Source organism: Pituophis catenifer, unplaced genomic scaffold (assembly GCF_029215685.1).
Source record: "Pituophis catenifer annectens isolate HBS135680 unplaced genomic scaffold, rPitCat1.0.hap2 SCAF_2, whole genome shotgun sequence".
Taxonomy (NCBI): Eukaryota; Metazoa; Chordata; class Lepidosauria; order Squamata; family Colubridae; genus Pituophis; species Pituophis catenifer.
In genome coordinates, this window is record NW_027256882.1 from 171,908,031 (window position 1) to 171,929,091 (window position 21,061).

Consider the following 21,061-nt stretch of genomic DNA (forward strand, 5'->3'; position numbering starts at 1 on the left):
CCTCACAGGATTGTTGTTGTTATGAGGAAAATAGGAGGCAGGAATGTTGAGTATCCTGTCTTGAATTATATCTTTTTAAAAAGGTGGGGGAAAATATAATATCACACACTAATTAGACAAATCATACTATCATGAAGCACTATATGCGGATCTAGTCATTTTCCCAACCAAGCTTGCAAAGCCAGGTTATTAAGTCTCTTATGGCGGGGTGTGTGTGTGTGTGTGTGTGTGTGTGTGTGTGTGTGTGTGTGTGTATTCGTGTGTGTACATGCGCCTTCAAGTCAGTGCTAGGCCCTGAACAGGTAGTCCTTGAATTATGACCCTAATTGAAACAGGAATTTCCACTGGTAACGCACAATATTACATGACTTAATAACAACAATACAGATTGCAGTTGTTAGGCCAAGCCAAGACTGTAGAGTCATTAGGTGAGGATCTCACATTTCTCCTGCCCTGTGCAACTCCTTCTGCTACAACTATCACCACCCACCTATCAGCCCTCCCCCGCCAACCTCTGCTGGGTGGAAATGGAGTATCCTGCATTTTGGGTACCCTGAATTGCATCTGCCTCTGCTATAATCCCCACTATCCCATGCTGACCTTCACTGTCTTCCTCTCTCTGCTGGTCCAGGATCCAGGTACTGGGCATGGGCATAGTCCCAGAAAGCACTCAGTGAGCGTGGCAGGGTGGTGAAGCCTCATCTGCCGAATTGCATTCACCAGACTCAAGTCAGGAAGGAGACAGACAGCATTGCAGGTGGAGAAGCCCTGTCTTCTGCCATTATAACAAGGAGCGATAGTCCACAGACTGTGGCGAGTGCAGCAAGATGGAATAGCAGGAGTTAATGTGCTGCCTTGCCAGGCAAGGCAGCATTGGCTGCCTAGGTGGCAGCTGTGCAGGAGGTGCTGTTCAGGTTGGTAGCAGAACTGGAGGAAGCGGAAGGATGTGGAAAAGTGAAATGTATATTCTGCAGCTCATGTTGGAAGCGCCCCTGAAGATCTGGTCTGTGGTCTCCAAAGAGGGGTGGAGGCAAGCCCAGTATTAACAGACCCTCTCTGCCAGACTCCCTCTTGTAAAGCCTCACAAAGGCCCAGTCGTTTCCAACAAGCAGAAGCCTGCGGACCAGTTCACCAGGAGCTATTCCAATACAAGGTATAAAGTGTAGGCAGTGCTTCTGGGAAGTCATTGTCCTTTTTTTCCAGTTCTGCTGTCACCCAGAGTGACTCCCCCATAGCCATCTTCACTTGGGGAACCAGTTGCCTTCCCAAGCAACAGTGAACCACACCTTGCCATTCTCCCCCACTGCACTCTCCACTTTTTGCAGACTACCACACCTCATACTGGCAGTGGAAGAAAGGGCTCCTTCTTCTGCACTGCTGTCCTTGCCTGCCGGACCCAGTGAATTCCCTTCAGCAGACGAGGCTCCACTGCCTTTGTCGTACACATACTGGGTCTGCACCAGGTCTTAGATCCCAGGCCAGCAGCGTGAAGAAGTATATGGCAAACGTCAGCTGGGGACAGCAGCAGTGGGGGCGGGAGAAGTGCAGGGCAGCCCAATGGGTAGAGTCGGTGGGAAGATAGGCAGGTAGAGGGAGTTCAATGCGTCCTGCGGTCATGAATTTTGATCATGTGACTGCAGGGGCACTGCAATGGCTGGAATTTCAAGGACCAGTAGTAAGTACCATTCATTTAGTACTGTCATATCTTTGAATGGTTGCTGAACAAATGGCCATAACCTGAGGTTTACCTGTAATTTTCTTGACAAGATTTTCAGAAGTGGTTTGCCTTTGCCTTCTTCTTAGGGCTGAGAGAGGGCCACTAGTCACAGTCATCCAATTGGCATTGTGGCCAAGGAGGGACTAGAATTCAACGTCACCTAGTTTCTAGTCTAATGCCATAACCAAAGCACCAGATTGACTCTCTAGTGTAGAGGTCTTCAAACAGGGCCACTTTAAGACTTGTGGACATAGCCGGCTGGAGAATTCTGGGAGTTGAAGTCCACAAGTCTTAAAGCGGCCAAGTTTGAAGACCTCTGCTCTAGGGCATTACATAGATTAGTAAATTGTACCATTTCCATCCAATCACACTTCTCAATACGCAATGGTAATTCTGCTCCAAATCAGCCTTGAGAAATCTGTCCGATTTTCTCAAATTAGGTATTAGGTATCTGCCACCACATCACTACTGATCTGTTTTTCACCAGGGTCTGCCCACTGTTTTTGCCCTCCCAGCCAGGAAAAAGAAACGTTTAGGGTACTTTAACTGCTGCAGCAATATCACACAGCAGCACATAATGGGTTCAGGCTCACAGAAAATTCCACTCAAAATTCACATCAGAAAGTGCCACACACAGAGCAGGAGGAGGTAGGCAATTCAATACGCTCCATGTACTGGATTATACTTTGGTACTATAATTTGGGGAAGTACAAGCATTTGCTTAGGAAGTAAAGGGACAGATGTTCTGCTTTCTACTCAAGAACGTTCTAAAAGAATTCCCAGTATTAGCTAGTATTCTAATCAAGAATTATTACTATTTCCTCACATATTTAAAGACTGTTAACAAAAGAAATGGTCAGGAGTTTCACCATTACACTTTAACTTCAACCTAGAATTAGGTTTGGCCAGTCTCAACTAGCCAATGAGGCTAATGTAAGCAAAATCAGGACAAATACAATGGACTGGAAGAATAAGTAGCAGCTAAAGCAACTGATTTCTCATTAATTAATTCATCAAGGCAAGAGGATAGATATTCTATCTTTTAACCGCGTTTCCTCTGTGGCTTAAATCAAGAGTTAACAAAGCTTCGCAAAGCCACTATGACAATGAAAAAGATTCAGGAATGAATGACTGCTTAATTCTTCTGACATTATCTAAATGGCCTCAATATAATTTGGGAATGCACACAAGCTACTGGTGTTTAGAAATATTTGCAAATGTATGTCTATTTATTTATTTATTTATTTCCATTTCTACAGCCACCCATCTCAATCAATGACTCTGGATGATTTGCAATCTAAGCTGCATAGGTAAAAAAACAGGGGTATCGAGTTAAGATGCCAAAAAGCTCTAGCTGTATCTATCCAAGCTCCCCTATCTGTCCTAAGATGGTGTTCAACAATTCTCTCTCCTCCTCCTCCACATTTTCTAGGTACCTCTTCATCTTCCTTGATAGCCTGCTGCTTAGCCCGGACAATAAGAGCTTCCAATTCATGGAATTTCCGTTCCATTTCTTGTAACTTAAGCCGGGCCTGCTGCTGCTCCCGCCTTATCCGCTCCAGTAGCTTCTTGCCATGCTCTTCCGCCACGCATGGACTTTGTTGCCACTGCTGTATGCGTTGTGGGAGGATCTCATAGATGCGGCTGAGGAAGGAAGGAAGGAAGGAAGGAAGGAAGGAAGGAAGGAAGGAAGGAAGGAAGGAAGGAAGGAAGGAAGGAAGATCATAGGTCACTATGAAAGAGCAGGGATCAAATGCAACATGATGTTATCGTACCCAGTTCATATGCCTCAAGGGTATCATAAACTTGGAAGGGACTATTTAAGGCAGCGGCCCCCCAACCTTTTGGGCAACAGGGACCGGTTCCACAGAGAGAGGTTTTTCCCCAGCCCAGAGGGGACGTGGCTTGGTGTGCTGCCTGCATTCCCCCAGATGGGGCTTTGCGTATTTGCATGGTCTAGTTTTTGGCATGCCACAGACTGAGGGTCGAGGACCCGATTGAACGCATAATAGAACAGCAAATGTCTCAGATGCTTTTAAAAAAAGAAAGAAAGCCATGAATGCATTTTATATGTGTAGAAGGAAAAGGTGCTTTAAAAGTTCTCTGTGCACTACAAAAATAGTTCCCCATTGTCCTAGTCTACAGCAGAGACAACCCATGGGAACAAGAAAAACGTTTCCACACCGAAGACAGGCATCAGAGGTGCCCATGTGCTCTTCTGCCATAAGAGGTTTCTATTATGGATTATGACACTAGTTCCCAAAACTGTTCCTTTTAGTTTCATCATAATTCTACCTTTCCATACAGCTGAAGTTTGGGGGGGGGGGGGATTGCCTCTATTTCACTACCAATATCTATCTTACCCTTTTATCTCACTCCAGCTCCACAAGCAAAGTCCCCCTTCCCCTAATCCATGCTGGAAGGTAAACCCTGAGGAGAAACAGGGCCAAGGAGACATAGTTCTTACTTGGCTGCCAACTTCATTCCGCATTCATCGGAGCAGTACTTGGAGGTAGCCCGGGCAGCTTGGATGCAGCCAGGGCCCAGACATTGATGTAAAGAAGACGGATCTTTGGCATCCACCCGTTCGGCATGTTTTGACCTGTCACGGTGTTTCTGCTTCTGCTTGTGTCGCTTATATTTCTCCTCCTTCTGCAGAGCAAGAAGCACAAAGAGGGCTCATACTTAGAGATACCTCCAAAGAGAAACCAAACCACTTTCAGCTCCTTTCTTTCCCCCACTGAGAAGATTCTTAATATGAAGGCCGTATTTCTCAACCTCTAGAGTCATATTTCTTGGACACCCTTGGTGTTTTGTTTTGTTTTTAAATGCTCTTGTTTTGTTTTGCGCATTCAACAGATGGTTGGTTGAAACTGGAAAACAAGGCCAGGCTCAATGTTTCTCAACCTCATGAACTTTAAGAGGTGTAGATTTCAGTTCCCAGAATTCCCTGGCGAACGTGGATTCCGATTGCTGGAAATTTTGGGAACCGAAGTTCACACATCTTAAAGTGGATGAGGTTGTGAAACACTGGCTAGACTGAATGGATCCTGACCTGATCTAAACAGGGAACACTATTTCAGTATATATAGCAATTTAAGTCCTGGACTTGGGAAGCCCAAGATTCTCCAACTTTTTCTTACTAAAAAAAAAAAAAAGACTACAAGCCACCACCTATTTACTTTAGCATCTCCCGTATGACTAAAGGTAAAGGTAAAGGTTTTCCCTATCCAGTTGTTTCCGACTCTGGGGGCAGTGCCCATCTCCGTTTCTTAGCTGAGGGAGCCAGCATTGTCCATGGTCATGTGGCCAGCATGACTTTACATCAAGGTGCAGGGAATGCTATTACCTCCCCACCGAAGTGGCACCTATTTATCTACTCACATTTGCATGCTTTCAAACTGCTAGGTGGGCAATTCTTTTATTTTTATCTTCAATTAAAGGCAGGATGGGAAAAAAATGTTTCTATGTGATATTCTGCTTTTCCTTCAAAAAGCAGATGGTATCTTTCCCTACCTCTTTCAGTCTGAAGTACTTTAGGCTAAAAGATGGTGACTCAGACAAAGTCATCCAAAGATTTTCAGTTTAGGTAGGGATTTGGTCCTGGGTCTCCCCACACCAAATCCAACACTGTTGTCATGACAACAGTGTAGTGGCCTAGTCCACAAATCATGTCAGCTAGCTTGTTTATATTATGCAATTATGTTATGCAATTAACTACTGTTGGCTGAGCTCACAAAATATGCCAAGCCAAAATCAAACAACCCATATTATTCTTTAATATGGGTGTGTATATATATGCTGGGTTACAATGGTCTTAAAGAAAAATTCAAGTTTGTCATTCCATCTATTTCAAACTTGATGCTGAACACTATTTTAATAAATTGTTACAAGTCTGTATACGAACATGTATATATATTTATAGCATGCTTTCAGGTACTGATCTCCCTCTCTCCTCCAGCATAAGCATTTATTTCCCCAATCAAGAAGCGTCTCAAGATTCTGTGGAGCAAGTCCTTGTTTTCTCCTTTAGCTACACCTCCCTTTCTTTCTCTCAAAGGGAAAAAAAAATGCATCACTCTGGTTTACCCCAAAGAGTCCTCCCAAGTGCTAGTATATCATTCGCTCAAGGCTGGCTTGCCATCCACTCAACTGTGCCTTTCATATGATATTTTATATCTTCACTATGATGCAATAAATCTCAGAATACAGATATATCAAGATGAGAGGGGCTGACACCTATCCTTGCATGATATCTAGCTGTTCTCGTGAAAAAGACCAAAGTAGCAGATGATAAAAAAAAAAATACCCATCTCTGCCCCAAAGATCCCACGGAGCTGTTACCGAAGAATGAAAACAAAACTGACCTCAATGGGCCCATCATCCCACTTAGTGTATCCAGATGATCGTTGTTTTTGTAGAACAGTTCTAGCAGGCTGCAATGACATCTCTCTAACGCTGTGTTTCTCAACCTCAGCAATTTAAAAATGGGTGGGCCAACTCCCACCTGGGGAATTCTGGAAAGTCCACACATCTTAAAAAGTTGCTGAGGTTGAGAAATACTGGTCTAGAGCAGAAGCCCCCAACCTTCTGAACACCAGGAATCGGTTTTGTGGAGAGAGGTTTTTCCGCGGACCGGAGGGAGCACGGTTTCGCATGCTGCCTGCATCTCACAGACGGAGCTTCACTTGTTTACACGGACCAGTTTCTGGCATACTGCAGCCCGGTGCTGGTCATGGACCAGGGGTTGGGGATCCCTGGTTCAGAGGATAGCTCAGCATCAAGGTTCATATTTTTTTTAGGCATCCTCCTTTTTACTGTTATTCTATTTTTCGCATCCAGCACATGGCTGATTGCAACAGGTAACCAAGGGAGTTTGAGAGCCAGCGTGATACAGCATCTAAAGTGCCAGGGTAGGACTGAATAAACCTAGGCTGAAGTCCAGCTCTAAGATGGAAATTCACTGGTTGACTTTGGGTCAATCACTCACTTTCAGCTCAGCTATAATCCATAAGGTTATTGGTGCATTGATGGAAATGGGAGGATGAAGAACTATGCCTGCTGTATTGAGCTCCTGGATGAAAGGCAAGAGATACATCTAATAAATAAATAAGTAAACTAGGAAGTTCTTCTGTTTCTGATGTCTCAGACTTGGCTATTTTAAATCAAGGAGGAAGAAAACGATGGACTTCTAAGCACATTATGGAAGGGATTACAGCTTTAGAATGTGATCTTCTTCCTGTTAAAAAATCCCACTTCCCATCTTGGCAGCTTGCCGTGTTGGGTTCCTACCTTCTTCTCTGACTTCTTTTCCCTGCGCTTGACGTGCTTCACTTTTACGGCACGTTTCCGCAACACAGGATCAAGGAAGGGCACATCGTCTGTGTCACTGAGCCATGGCTAAAAGAAGGAATAAGACAAAAAAAAAAAAAATGGGGGGGGGGGGAGATTAACATTTCCAGAACAAGACTTTTAAGAAAAGTCAAGCAGCAGTCAGCTTTGCTTCCATTTCTTCTTTCAGGAAATACATCCTGTAATTCTATTACTCTGGCCAGCAACTTATTGTGTAATAGAACCACTTTGAGAAAAAAGACACCAGGGTAATAACATGTTGGGATTATTTAAAAAGAACAATGAATATGTAAAATAGAAATGTATTTAATACATGAAACTGCATGCTCCAGCTCCATTTATGGCCAAGTTGTCACAGATGCTGACAATCCAAGATTTTCTTTTCTTCATGAAGATTGGAATATAGAAAGGGAAGCACATCTGGCCTAGGAGTCAATGCTGCTGATCTTTAAACTATTAGTTAAGCACACAACATCCCAAAACTTTTCTATTTCAGCAAGCTGGCCTGGCCTAACTCCCCTCTTTTAAATTCTTAAATTTTAAATTTTTGAATTCGTGATTTTATAAATTGGGTGTTTTAATCTGTGTTTCGGCCGAAATATTTAATAATTTTAAGGGATTTTTAATATTTGTATTGTCTGTATTTTATCTTGGCTGTTCACCGCCCTGAGTCCTTCGGGAGTAGGGCGGTATAGAAATTTGATTAATAAATAAATAAATAAATAAAGTTGACTAGAAATTCAGTAACCTTCTCTATCGGAGGCAACCATAAAACCCTTGGTTTTATGGGAACCGTAAGAGTGTAACATCTGCCTTGGGCTCACTCTGTGAGTCACTCTATTCACACAAGTTGTTTCCAGCTTCCTAGGATCTTTCTAACACATTTGAGTTATAATTCTTAAATGCCCAGCTAGTATGGCCAACAGACATGGAAAGTATATACCTTTGTCAGTTAGGTGCTTTGTAGTTATACAGATAGTCCTTGCTTAACAACCCTAATTGGGATCAGCAGCTCTGCCACTAAGTAACTAAGTAACCTAAGTAACTAGGTTCGCCTGATACGCCAGTTGCGCCCCTTTCTGAGTTGGGATTCCTTATGCACAGTCACTCATGCTCTCGTCACTTCTCACCTGGACTACTGCAACGCTCTCTACATGGGGCTCCCCTTGAGGAGCACCCGGAGGCTCCAACTGGTCCAGAATGCGGCCGCGCGGGTGATTACGGGAGCGACATGGCGCTCCCATATAACACCTCTCTTGCGCGAGCTGCACTGGCTCCCTGTAGTCTTCCGGATGCGCTTCAAGGTGTTGGCTCTTTAAAGCGCTCCATGGCTTAGGGCCAGGGTATTTATGAGACCGCCTTCTGCTACTGATAACCTCCCACCGGCCAATACGCTCTCACAGAGAGGGCCTCTTCAGGGTGCCGTCGGTCAAGCAATGTTGGCTGGCAGCCCCCAGGAGGAGAGCACCCGCCCTCTGGAACAAGCTACCTCCCAGAATACGGCTGATTCCAGATCTCCGCACTTTCCGTAAGGCCCTGAAGACGTTTTTCTTTCAGCAAGCCGGTCTGGCCTGAATATGGGTTAGTTTTTTAATTGTATAGCTTGGGGTTTTAAATTGGGAGGCCGATTAACTTAATTTATTTTTAGTTATCTTAACTTTTATATTGTATGTTATTTTAATTTTCGGCTGTTCACCACCCTGAGTCCCTTCGGGGAGAAGGGCGGGATATAAATTCAATAAATAAATAAATAAATAAATAAATAAATAAATAAATAAATAAATAAATAAATAAATAAATTGGGAAAGCATGTGACTGTGACTTCCAACTGGAAAGAGACAAGACTACTCAATTCCACACCTTCAGCTTTTTTTTTGTTTGACTTCTAACCACTCCCTTGCCTTTGGAATGCCTGAGTGCCTGTCTTGAACACTAAAAGCAATGTTATTGCACTCTAGCCCAGAGATGAGAACCACATGCTATGCTTTACTCTCTTGAAACCCCTCTGTCTCCAATCTTTCTACTCCATGGGGAGGAGGGGGAAAAAGCAAGCAATTTATGTAGGCAATCTCCCCCTTGCCTCACGCTTTCTCACTGCCAGTGCAATCATACAGCTTTTGATGCGTAAAAGAGCACAGAGTTTATTCTCTTGAAATCTCTCTCCAATTTTTCTGCTCTGGGGGGGAGGGGCAGGCAAAGGAGAAATTGCCTACAAGAAATCACTTACTTTTTTCTCCCCAACTCCTTCACAGAAGAGAGTTTGGAGAGAAAAAGATTTCAAAAGAGTACTGCAGCATCGGACTGCTGGCAGAATCACATTGCTTTCAATGTGAAGAACAAACAGCTTACTTTCTTGCAATCCCTTTCTCTCCAATCTCTCTGCTCTGCACTCTGTATTTTTGTGTAAGAAAAACCCATAAGTCAGGCATAAGACAATGCATACTGACTGTAATAGCAATCACATGACTGAAGAATGCTGCAAAGGTTATGAATAGATTATGAAGTTATTTTTTTCAGCACCACTGTAACTTTGGTCAGTAAAGGAACGGGAGGTAAGTGAGAAATATTTATATTGGATATAGTTGCATCAATAGAGCACCTAACTAACAAAAGCATATTAATATGCCTTAAGACGCGTGGTACTGTCTCATTAAACCCAGCATCAAATAAGCAAAATAAGACTGGCCATTTGTAATAATAATTTAAAAAGGATCTTTAGTGCCTATTACACTTATAGTTCTCTGTACAGAGGTTATTATACAGATAGTCCTTGACTAATGGCAGTTATTGGGACTGGGAATACTATCTTTAAATGAGGCTATTGCAAAGCGCAATATCATGTGAACACACTAATTCACAATGGCAGTTCCAGCTGCAGGCATTAGATGAATCCCATAATGTCACGGGACTGCCATTTGTGACTTCCTGCAGGCTTCTCCATTGACTTTGCTTGGCAGAAGTCAGCAGGGAAGATCAGAAACAGCGATAACATGGTCAGGGGACACTGCAACCATTGTAATTGCCGTTGCCAAGTGCCTAAATTGCAATCAAATAACTGCGGCAATGCCCTCATGGCTTTGAAGATCGGCCATAAATCTCCTCATTCAGCACTGTTGTAACTTTGAACAGTTGCTGAACGAGTGATCATAAATCCAATGGCTACCCGCACTTCCCACTACAGACTTAAGTAAGCACGCCACAGTAAACTTTTCTAAAAGAATTTGAAAAACCAAATTACACTAGTGAAATGATTTAGAAACCAAATCAATTTTTCCCAGATATATGCCACGCGTGGCAATTTGCAAGAGCTTGTCTGACAAAGCAACAGCAACATCTCTGACCGTTTACAAATATTCTTAGTTACGGGCTAGGGGAAGAACTGTCCATGGAACAATGATCAATAGCGCAGCTTCTGTGAGAGACATGAAACGTCCATAAGAAAACCTACGGGCGGTTAAGCAAAGGGTAAACAGGCAAGCAAAAAGCCTAGAATTGGGAACCTTTGCAGAAAGAGAGGCAGAGTAGTCAGCAGAAAAGCAGAGCTGAGAGGAAGCAGGGTAGAAGAATCAGAGGGAGAAGATAAAAGGAATGAGGGGAAATCAAGGCAAAAAAGATTGCTGGAGAATAAACTGAAGATACAAGTCTCAAGAAATAGTTGAAAGTGGGCAAGCAGGGAGCTTTTAAATGCTGAGGAACTGGGTCAAGTCCCACGTGAAATGTTGAGCCAAATGTTTTGCTAGAGTTCCCGACACTTTTGACAGATGTCCTTCCACAGCCCTGAATGACATCGGGAGGGGACCCAGGACATGCACTATCTTAGGGCAGTTGCTGTTCTACCCAAGCAAGCATTACCCTGCCAACATGACCTAGGAATCCCAAGGCAATGGGTCTACCATAGGTCTCACCAGATTCTGATCATCGAAGGCCCCTGAACAAAGCTCCTGATACAAATCGGGATCTATGTGCAGATCATCATCCGACAGAGGCTCAGGTGTGGCAGCCGATTCTAGCTGTTCCTTTAGCATCTGCAGATCATCCTCCCGCCCCCGTAACATCTATTGAGCGATTGGGGAAGTGGGGAAGAGAGCGGGAAAAAGCAGTGAGAGAGGAAAAAAGGGGGGGAAAGAAAAGAGAGAGAGAGAGAGAGAGAGGAAAGCATTAAAGAAGCCATCTGCCTGGCTTCACAAAAGCACCAGGCACCAAGACAGTGCAAACACACCCTTCTGTTCCTGTGCACAGAGTGGCAAACAGAGAAAATGGGGCTTGCTGAATGCCAAGCGGCAAAGCGCGAGCAGCAAAAAAAAAAAAAAAAAGAATCCCCAAACCCACTTCTTTTTTTAAAAAAATAAAATAAATAAAATAAAATAAAAGAGGAGAGGAGAGGAGAGGAGAGGAGAAAAGGCTTAGAGCTCAAAGAAGCAAGGCCAAATGGCCGGGCGAAACCTGCCACCTAATACAATACAGAAAGCATGCAATCTGGGTCTTCGAGCACCGGGCCTCTCAAATATGAACCCGCTTATGTGTTAAGCCGGATCTATACAGGCAGCAGAATGAGGTGGAAATAAGATGAAAGGGGTGGACTGCATCACTCAAGAGAGAAAAGGCATAGGAATTACAACGGTTGCCTTACTTGGGGTTGGAAGAAGAGGACAAGAAACCTCATACAAGTTTGGAAACCCAAAGTAGGGCAGAGGAAAAACTTTCTCCCTGCTGTGTTGGTTTTCTCTTTTAAGTGGGAGAGATACATGGGTGCACGTGCTATGTACAAGTAGTCCTTGATTTATGACCACAATTGAGCCCAAAATCTGTCGCTAAGCGAGACGGTTGTTAAGTGAGTTTTGCCCCCATTTTTATGACCTTTCTTGCCACAGTCGAATGAACCACTGCAGGTGTTTACGTTAGTAACACGGTTATTAAGCGAATCTGGCTTCCCCATTGAGTTTGCTTGTCAGAAGGTCGCAAAAGGGGATCACCTGACCCCGGGACACTGCAACCGTCATAAATATGAGCCAGTTGCCAAGCGGCCGACTTTTGATCATGTGACCATGGGGATGCTGCAATGGTCGTTAAGTGTGAACAATGGTCATAAGTCACTTTTTTCCAGCGCTGTTGTAACTTCAAACGGTCACTAAACGAAAGGTTGTAAATCGAGGACTACCTGTATGTAAAAGAGAGAAGTTTCACACCCACGATCTCAAATAGTTCAGTCCACCACTTCTAGGCTATCGACACCTCATTGTATTGGATGTATAGAACCTTCAGTCTGCTTCCCTATCTAGGGAAAAAAAAATCCCAGGAGTCCCAAACTTAGCACTCACCTATTATCTTAATCTTGATTATTAAGATTTTTTTAAAAAAAGAAAAAAAAAAAGAAAAGAAAAAAAAAACTGGAGGGAAAAAGGAAACTTACCGAAGCTGGAAAATATTTATAGGACTCCTAGGAAGAAAAGAATGGGAAAAAAAAAATCACGTGTGAGCTACACACAACCAACAGCTTCAAATTCGAGGTGGCTGCCTCTTGGGAGTGAGCAGCCAAGAAAGTGCCCCCTAGAGAAAACATGCAATGATCTCAGGGCAGGGAATTGCCTACCACGACACTCACCCGAGCCCGAACCTGGCACTGCCTCAGGCGGCATTTCTGACGGATTTTGTTAGGCCCACCAAACTTCTTCATGTCCCGGCAGAAATCACACTGCCCACAGTCCTCCGTGCGCCGGCAGGCCTCACATTCTCCACACATGCGGGCCGAGCGCTTGATCTGCTGCAAATAAGAAAACAGACAGATGTGAGATGGGCTTTGAACCTGAGGACTCCCATCTGCTCTGTCCCTGGCTTAGTCCCAAACACTGCCCACCCCACCCCACCCCCACCCCCATCATCACTGTGTTCCTCAAAAGAGCCAGGATGCACAAGCATGGACTCAAAATTAATCACAGGCAAGGACCTTGAGTTCAGGTTTACACAGAAGTAAGCTTTGGTATGTAAATAGAAGGGGAAGAGGCAACCTTCTCATGGATGAGGCCTACACATAATATTTTTTGGCTGTCTTGAGCTAATAATGGTAATAATGAGTGGGTTGGGAAATAGGACTGGGGGATGGGGTAAAATTGGCAAATCAAAACTTTCTGTTTTTGCAGGGTTAACACTCATCTAGGGTAATTTGTTAACTGTGTTGCCAGTGCCCAACTTCTTCTGCAGCTGCTTGAAGCCAGACGCCACATGGTATGTTGCACCAGTGCCGCCGCTCTCGGCAGGATGCCACATGGCGTGTTGCACCGTTGTGCACGTGGGTGGCAGCACTGGCACGATGTGGCATCCTGTCACGAGCGGTGGCACCGGTGCATCAATCTGGCCTCTCAGAAGTTGGGCAGTGGCGTGACAAGTGTTGGGGCGTGGGAGGCCTGGCTGTGGTGATCCCAAGATAAGCAGGTAAGACATCCCCCAAAAATAAGACCTGGTGCTTATTTTGGGGCCCAAAAGGAAAGACCAGGTCTTATTTTTGGGAAAACACCATATATACAAGAAAGAGTATTCTTTTAGGTAAAAGTGAGGGCATGCTCAGCCTACAGGTATGAATGCCAGGAAGTTGTTTAGCAGCTTCTAGAAGATACACACCCCACAATTAAAAGTAACTATGGCTTGTTCAGTTGGAGAATTCAGCTTTCCCTAATACATGGCTAGTGCTTTTCAATTATGATAAAACCTTCCTAGGTTTAGATCAAAAGTGACAGGATTAGAAAATAGGGAGAAACAAACATGATGGTATCAGTCTTTTCAAAGCTCCTTTTTAAACTTTCCCATTATGGTCTTGCTGACTTACCATTTCTATGTTTTGCATTTTATAAAACAACTACTAGTATATAATTCCATATAAGCCAGTGCTTCCCAAACCTAGATAAATTATCCAGAATTGGGTAAAAGTGGTTTTTATGAACACATTACCCCAAGCACAACAGGGACATTTAAATTGACTTAAAAGTATTTTATCTATATTGGGTAAAAAGGAATTTCTGATAAGTGGTTTCAGCTAAAGAAGGAAAAAAATGGAAAGCCCTAATATAGGCGATATAAAGGGAATTCTAAAATTGCACAAGTCAAAATCTCATGAATCCTATTCCATTGTGCATGATTCAAAAGGGCCTTTGGTTCATCTCAGATTTGTAGAAAGACTACAGGAGGAAAATGCAAAATCAAAGATGCTTAAGCATTAAACATTAACAAGAGCAACTGATATTGCCCATCTGATATTTATTCAAGTTATATCCCTACTATTTTCTACAACTAAACAGTAGAACAGGAGCCTTGGTAGTACAGTGGTTTAATGCACCCTGTTATTAACACAGCTGCCTGCAATTTCTGCAGGTTCGAATCTTACCAGGCTCAAGGTTGACTCAGCCTTCCATCCTTTCTAAGGTAGGTAAAATGAGGACCCAGTATGTGGGGGCAATAAGCTGACTTTGTATAAATATACAAAAGGATGAAGGCTATTGCTTAACGCATTGTAAGCCACCCTGAGTCTCTGGAGAAGGGCGGCATATAAATCAAATTAAAAAAAAAACTAAAGGCAGCATACAAAATATTTCCTCCTCCTTCTCCTAACAGGAACTCTGTGAGGTGGGTTGTGCTGAGACAGAGTGACCCTCTATGCCAAAGGGAGAACTAGAACTTATAAGTATTCTGGTTTCTAGCATAGACTTTAACCACTACCGTAAACTAGCTTTCTAAATAAACCCTAAAGAGGCACATCTGATTTAAAATACATAATTTTGTCATAGTAATAAATAATAATTTGTTTAATATGAGTAACAATGAGGAAAGGGAAAGAAAATCTTAAGAGAATCTGATTTGGCATATTAACTAAACAGACTGAAAGGAATGCTTTGAATTTACAAATGCAATTTGGCTTTAGGGATCTGTAACTGTCCTACGATCTTCTAAAAATGATTTCATCTTCCTGTCATCCTATCAAAGGGAAGAACAGCTGGGTCCCCAAGTAGCTAGAAACTAAGTATGGCATTTACCTATTTGACTACATTAAATCTCGATCTTGTGGCTATGTACCGTAAATCTAGTGAATGACAATGAACAGCCTGAGCATGACTGTTAGGGAAAGACAGTTGCTTCAATATACTAGTTGAGAACCCAACAGTTCAAATCACGTCAACATTCTGGAGTTAGAATGCCAGGCCCTGTAAAATGATGTAATCTCCATTGCACTCAAACACCTTACTTTGGAGTTGCGGCTCTGCTCCAGTGCCAGTTCTTGGGCTTTCACACGCATCTCATCTTTTTCAGCACGTTCCCGGTCACCTTCACGGTCCTTTTCCTTGGACTTTTTGTGCCTATATCGGATTTCAAGGGTGGGATCTCTCTCTGCAAGAGAAGGCAATCTATGTTATGAGAATACATATCCCATTTCAAAAAAAAAATCTGAATGTAATTGATTTTTTTTTATATTAACACTTTTCTGTGTTACTTGAAAAAACAAAAATATAACAAAAACAAAATATAATCTTAAAGCAATTTTACCCAAAGTAAAAGGAACAGTTGGGACATACCTCTACCTTTAGAAATAAAACAGCAGGAAGCTAAGATCATTTTCATTTGTTATCTGAAATTTTAAGGGATTTTTAAAAGTTTATATTAGTATTTTAGCATAGCAGTATAGGCCTTTTTTTCTAACTTTAGGGCTCTGATCCAAGATCTTTTTTTTTATTATTTTGATAAACTAGCTTTCTCAGCAATTAAACAACAGGGAGCATATTCTGGAAATCCTTAAATACATTTGCAAGTATTAAGAAAGTAACTCAGCTGGGAAAAGGAATGTTATAACCCATAAATTTGCCACTTGTAAAATGTTATCAAGAATCAATTGTTTATTTAATTTTCATATCTAATCAATATCTTTTATTATTTGATGAGTTGCTTTTCCATGCCACACATATACCAAATGTTTGTATCATTTGTTTCTGTACTTTATAAAAAACTTGACCCTCCTCAGTAAATGCTTTACACCTTGCCTGATTTACTTAGGATTCATACTGGGCTGGGGGATGGGGGTGGTAAAAAGCCACTTTGCAAAAGTGTACAGGTAGTCCTCAACTAACAACAGTTGATTTAGTGACTGTTTGAAGCTACAATGGCCCTGAAAAAAGCGACTTATAACTTTTTCACACTTACAACTGTTGCATCATCCCTATGATCACATGATCAAAATGCAGACACCTTGCAACTGAGTCATATTTATGACGGTTGCAGGGCCTAGGGCCATGTGATCCTCTTTTGCGACCTTCTGATAAGTCAATGAGGAAGCCAAATTCACTTAACAACTGTGGCAAGAAAGGTTGTAAAATGGGGCAAAGCTCAACTTAACACCTGTCTCGCTTAGCAACAGAAATTTTGTACTCAACTGTAGTCGTAAGTCAAAGTCTACCTTTACTGTTTTCTCTCCCAATTCAGGGGATATGTTCTCCAACTCCATGCTACTTTAGTCATATGCCTGAATTTCAAGGCAACACATAAACAATGTTTTTCTTATTATTAGTGGTATGTTTTTATCCCTCTTTTATATAAAAGAGGGATAAAAACATACCACTAAACATATATATATGTTTTTCTTCTAGCCAGGTTTTCCCTACGTAGCCAAGGTTTTTTTGTAGCTCCAGCTCAGTAGAATCACATCTACTCGGTTCTGGCCTTTTTTCCTTTCTAATATACATATATATATATATATATATATATATATATATATATATATATATATATATATATATATATATATATGTATGTATAATTCAAAGGGATGAGCATACATTATATTCCTTATTTTCCCCACCACAATCAGGGGGGGGGAGGGGGGAGAGAAAGAGACTGGCCCAAAGTCACCCAGCCAATTTTCATATGCCTAAAGGAGGCCTAGACTTCAGTGTCTCCTGGTTTCTGGGTCAGAACCAATACACCAAACTGGTTCTCCTTTGTCCCTGGAAACTGCATTTTTACCAGTTCAAGCTATGTTGCACTTAGTCAATCTTAGTTACTATACAGAACAATTGTTCCTAAATTATTTTTATATTCTACAAAAAGCTTTGCTATATTCAAAGATCAAAAGGTGATTTTAAGTTATTATTGAAGCTTCATTACTGAAGCATATTTTGCCATGAAATTTTAAATATTAACTCTGAGGGGGAAATCCCTTTAAATTCTATGTTTCTAGCACACCACTTAAGTACATATCCATATATGCTTCATGAGACAGAGATTTATCACACACATACATACACAAAAAGTCAAACAGGGCTTTAAACTTACCTCGGCACTGCATGCAGTACCATTCTCGAATTGCTTTTGCCATCTTCTCCGTAATGTTAATGCAGTGGCCATGGAACCATTCATTGCAGTGATCACAGCCTCTGGAGAGAGAGAAAAGAAAAGTGAAGATTCATTAACCAAATTTCTTCTGCATTTGAAAATCTGTATAGGGGGCTAACTCATCTGCTTAACTATAACTGCATGTTATCAATGCTGACCCCTGGTGACTGCCTGGACAAATCCCTGCAGTTTTCCTGGCAAGATTTCAGAAGTACTTTGTTTGCCTCTTTCCTAGGGCTGAGAAAGTGACTGGCCAACGGTCACCCAGTTGGCTTTGCAATTAAAGCAAGACTAGAACTCAAGGTTTCCCAGTTTCCAGCCTAAAGTCTTAACCAGACTGGCTCTAACTAACTAAGCATAACAGGGAACTCTTAAAAAGGATAGCATCTTCTATTGGAAAGGGGTGAATAAAAGAAAGATAAGGTTGAATAATAAATATGTAGATAACCTTCAGTAGATCAAGAGTTTCTTCTACCTCTCAAACATCTAATAGGGACCCTTTCCCCACGCTCACCTCTCCCCCACCCCTGATTGACGCTCCTCATATAAAAGAACACTTAGAAGGAAAAATCAGAAATGTCAAAAAAGTTAAAGTTCTGGTCCTGAAAATAAATCCCCAGGCTAAGCATAGGATCCAAAGCACACTGTTCATTAATTTTAGGTGAGCCACAAACCACAACTTACATTGCCAAACTAATAAAGGTAAAAGCAAAACAAAGTAAATCTTAAACTTTGCCCATCTCTGCTCTATCACATATAATGGCCTTATCCTGATGACTCCTATCTTAAATCCATGACTTCACAAGACATTTAACATTTGTCATACTGCTTTTTTGGTGCATTCACCTTAATCTTGTTTTAGAACTACTGTTTGAATTTAATGGTATTCACTTGCTATTGAATAATATTCCTCTCAAGTTACCAGGCAGAAATAGCTTCTTGTATCAATGCTCTGTATGCCCCAAGCATCATCTGACAATGTTTTTTGGGTTCTTATAGGATTTAACCTCTGGATATATATTTAAAAGTGTGTCAATCTAAACTGTGATTAGTATGTTAATTATTTTCTAATTTTTGCAATATTTCGGAAATATTGGGTAATTTGCCCTCACAAATACTTCATTCAATAGAATATTGTCTTTATTATTCCTTTTTACTGCATCCTTCACAGAACCTCTTCTCTTGCCCTTTTCATCTGCCATTAATATCTTTATGTTGAAAAGTATTCACCAGAATGAACAAAGTTTTTAAAAACTTAAATTAAAATTAAAAATATTCAGTTTTAAAGAACACGTCCCAGAAGACCTTGCTGAGATAAACCAGCACACATCATACTGTCAAAAGTGTTTTGCACTGGCTGCCATCCTCAATACAACCTCATAACGTGTGAAGTAGCCCCCATTACCAAGTTCTTTTATTCCTTCCAGCAATACTCACATCATGAAACAATTGATATCCGGTTTGCGACAGATGCAATAGACAGGAGCATTCTCTCCATTCTCAGATTTTGATTCTTCACCCATAACTGCCAAATCAGGATCCGAAAATTCATCCTGGATTCCAGGAAAAAAATAGAAAGAATTAACAATGACGACATGGCCACTTATAAGAAGCTAACAGCAGGCACTTCTGATCTTTAAATTGCACTATTTCAAATATCTGAATCGAGCAATGGAAAAATCATAAAATACATTTTCTAGGGATAAATGGAGATCATGAGATCTTTATCCCAGAAGGCGATAAAATGGGTTTAATTTCAAAGAAGCCCAATTGTGTTGAGAGCCAAAAGGGGCTGCAAAAAAAAAAGGTTTGAAAAATCCTTCTTTATCCAGCTTTTAAAATTGACTTGATTACAAAAGAAGCCAGTCTGGCTCAACGGACAAATCGTCTCATCCTACAGATCCGATAAGTCCCATTTTCTTTGCAAAACTTTTAGAAGAGCCCAGTTTCCACCGTTGGTCAACCCACTGAGCGGACCCACTAATGGGGAAAAAAACTCGGAAGAGATTCCGGAAGACTCTGCTTCTTCCCCCCAACCTGCCGTTCCTCTTCCACGGCCGGCATCCCGCTTGCCCTTCCATCCACATCCTTGCCGTCCAACAGCCCTGCTCTGATGCGAGCCAGCGACCCAAAGGCAGCCGTAGCGATTTGTCCGCTCACCATGATCTCTCCGCTCGGCCAGCTCCTTTCTTCTGAATCAAGACAAGGGGGCCAGGAGACAGGAAGGCAAATGGCCTGCTCCTATCCGTTTCCGCTACTAAGAGAGAAATAACATCCGGGTCGCTCGATCTCTTCTGCCCTTTACAAAGATGGCCGGTTCTCGCAGCCATTTCCGACGGGACTGCACGGGTTTCAGAATTATTCCCAACAGAGTGATTAGCGCCCTCTGTAGGAGAGAAAAGCGAAGTGACCGTGCTTAACCACCCCTTGGATAATAGCTTGGAGAGAAAGAGCTCAGTTCATCTGTTTCCTCGGAGCTTGGGACAGAAGCAAAGCAGTCAGACTTTATACACCAAGCGTAGCCTTACCCAACCTTGGGACTGTCTTAAGTGGGGTACAGCTACATTTTCTGTCGCCCACGGCCATTATTGTTACGCTGTGCTACGACTCTCAGCGTTCATAATGGTCGAGGCAATCCCGTGCTAGCTCAGGATGGTGAGGATTTTAGCCAAACATCTGGAGGACCAGGGTTAGGAGGAGTCTCTCTCTATGCGATGGTTGATCCAGGCTCAACTAAATAAGTTTTTTTTAGATTCAAGAAACAGGTGATAGTTCTTATTATACAAAAAAAAAGCGACTAACAAAGTAGTTATACTATCTGATATAACATTCATCATAATATATGCTAACATTTGGAAAGCACCCGCCTTTTCATTTGTTGCTGGTACAATAATTTGTGCTGTATGCAACCTTATCCCATTGAATGAAAATATCAAACAGCATATCCCATTTGATCAAATCTGGGAATAGTGACTACTGCTGAAATAAAAATGGGTACCCTGGGTGAGAAATAATTTTAGCTATGGCAAAATTCTAGCCATGTAAATTGTAAATATGTTGTACCTTCAATTCTCATTTTACCAATAGAGGAGCATATTTGTAACTCGGGGTTGAAACGATGGGTTCTCTGAGCTCTCAGAATTTGATTGTTTTCTTGCAGACGTTTCATTACCCAAATTAGGCAACATCATCAGTGCTACTAAGGGGTGGGATTTGCTGTCTCTTTATATTTTAGTGACTTGTCCTATCAGTGTTGGTGGGAGTGGCCTTGGTGGTTATTAGGTTGGGCTGTTTACTGTTAGCTTATTTGGCAGTTCCTTGATTGGGGTATTGTTTACTTCTTGATTGTTGGTCTGGTGTTAATCTTGGTGTTAATCTATGCTCATCTGGGTGCTGATTACTACAGCTGTCTGTTCACGTTTTGTGAAATTAAAGAGTTTTCATCATGTCTTCTGACTGCTAGGTGGTGTTCATGGATGTTATGCTAGTCCAGGGGTGGGCAAATATGGCCCCTTTATGACCTGTGGACTTCAACTCCCAGAATTCCTGAGCCAGCTGGCTCAGGAATTCTGGGAGTTGAAGTCCACAGGTTGTAAAAGGGCCACAGTTGCCCACCCCTGGAGT

At 42.1% G+C, this 21,061-nt stretch overlaps 1 protein-coding gene across 2 annotated transcripts in view; it reads right to left on the reverse strand.

The window, feature by feature from the left end:
• Window positions 1-19,666, reverse strand: part of CXXC1 (CXXC finger protein 1) — a 28,636-nt gene extending 8,970 nt beyond the window's left edge. The window contains exons 1-9 of one of the 2 annotated variants that reach the window (XM_070935058.1): window positions 19,598-19,666; window positions 18,875-18,990; window positions 17,378-17,478; window positions 15,300-15,442; window positions 12,672-12,830; window positions 12,480-12,506; window positions 7,010-7,117; window positions 4,185-4,369; window positions 3,154-3,361 (exon numbers count right to left, since the gene is read on the reverse strand). In XM_070935058.1, coding sequence (XP_070791159.1) covers window positions 3,154-3,361; window positions 4,185-4,369; window positions 7,010-7,117; window positions 12,480-12,506; window positions 12,672-12,830; window positions 15,300-15,442; window positions 17,378-17,478; window positions 18,875-18,990; window positions 19,598-19,600 — 1,050 coding nt within the window. In that variant the 5' untranslated portion in view covers window positions 19,601-19,666. The remainder of the gene's footprint in view (window positions 1-3,153; window positions 3,362-4,184; window positions 4,370-7,009; window positions 7,118-12,479; window positions 12,507-12,671; window positions 12,831-15,299; window positions 15,443-17,377; window positions 17,479-18,874; window positions 18,991-19,597) is intronic. The other variant, XM_070935059.1, reaches the window with a different exon arrangement.
• Between the last annotated feature and the right edge of the window lie 1,395 nt (window positions 19,667-21,061).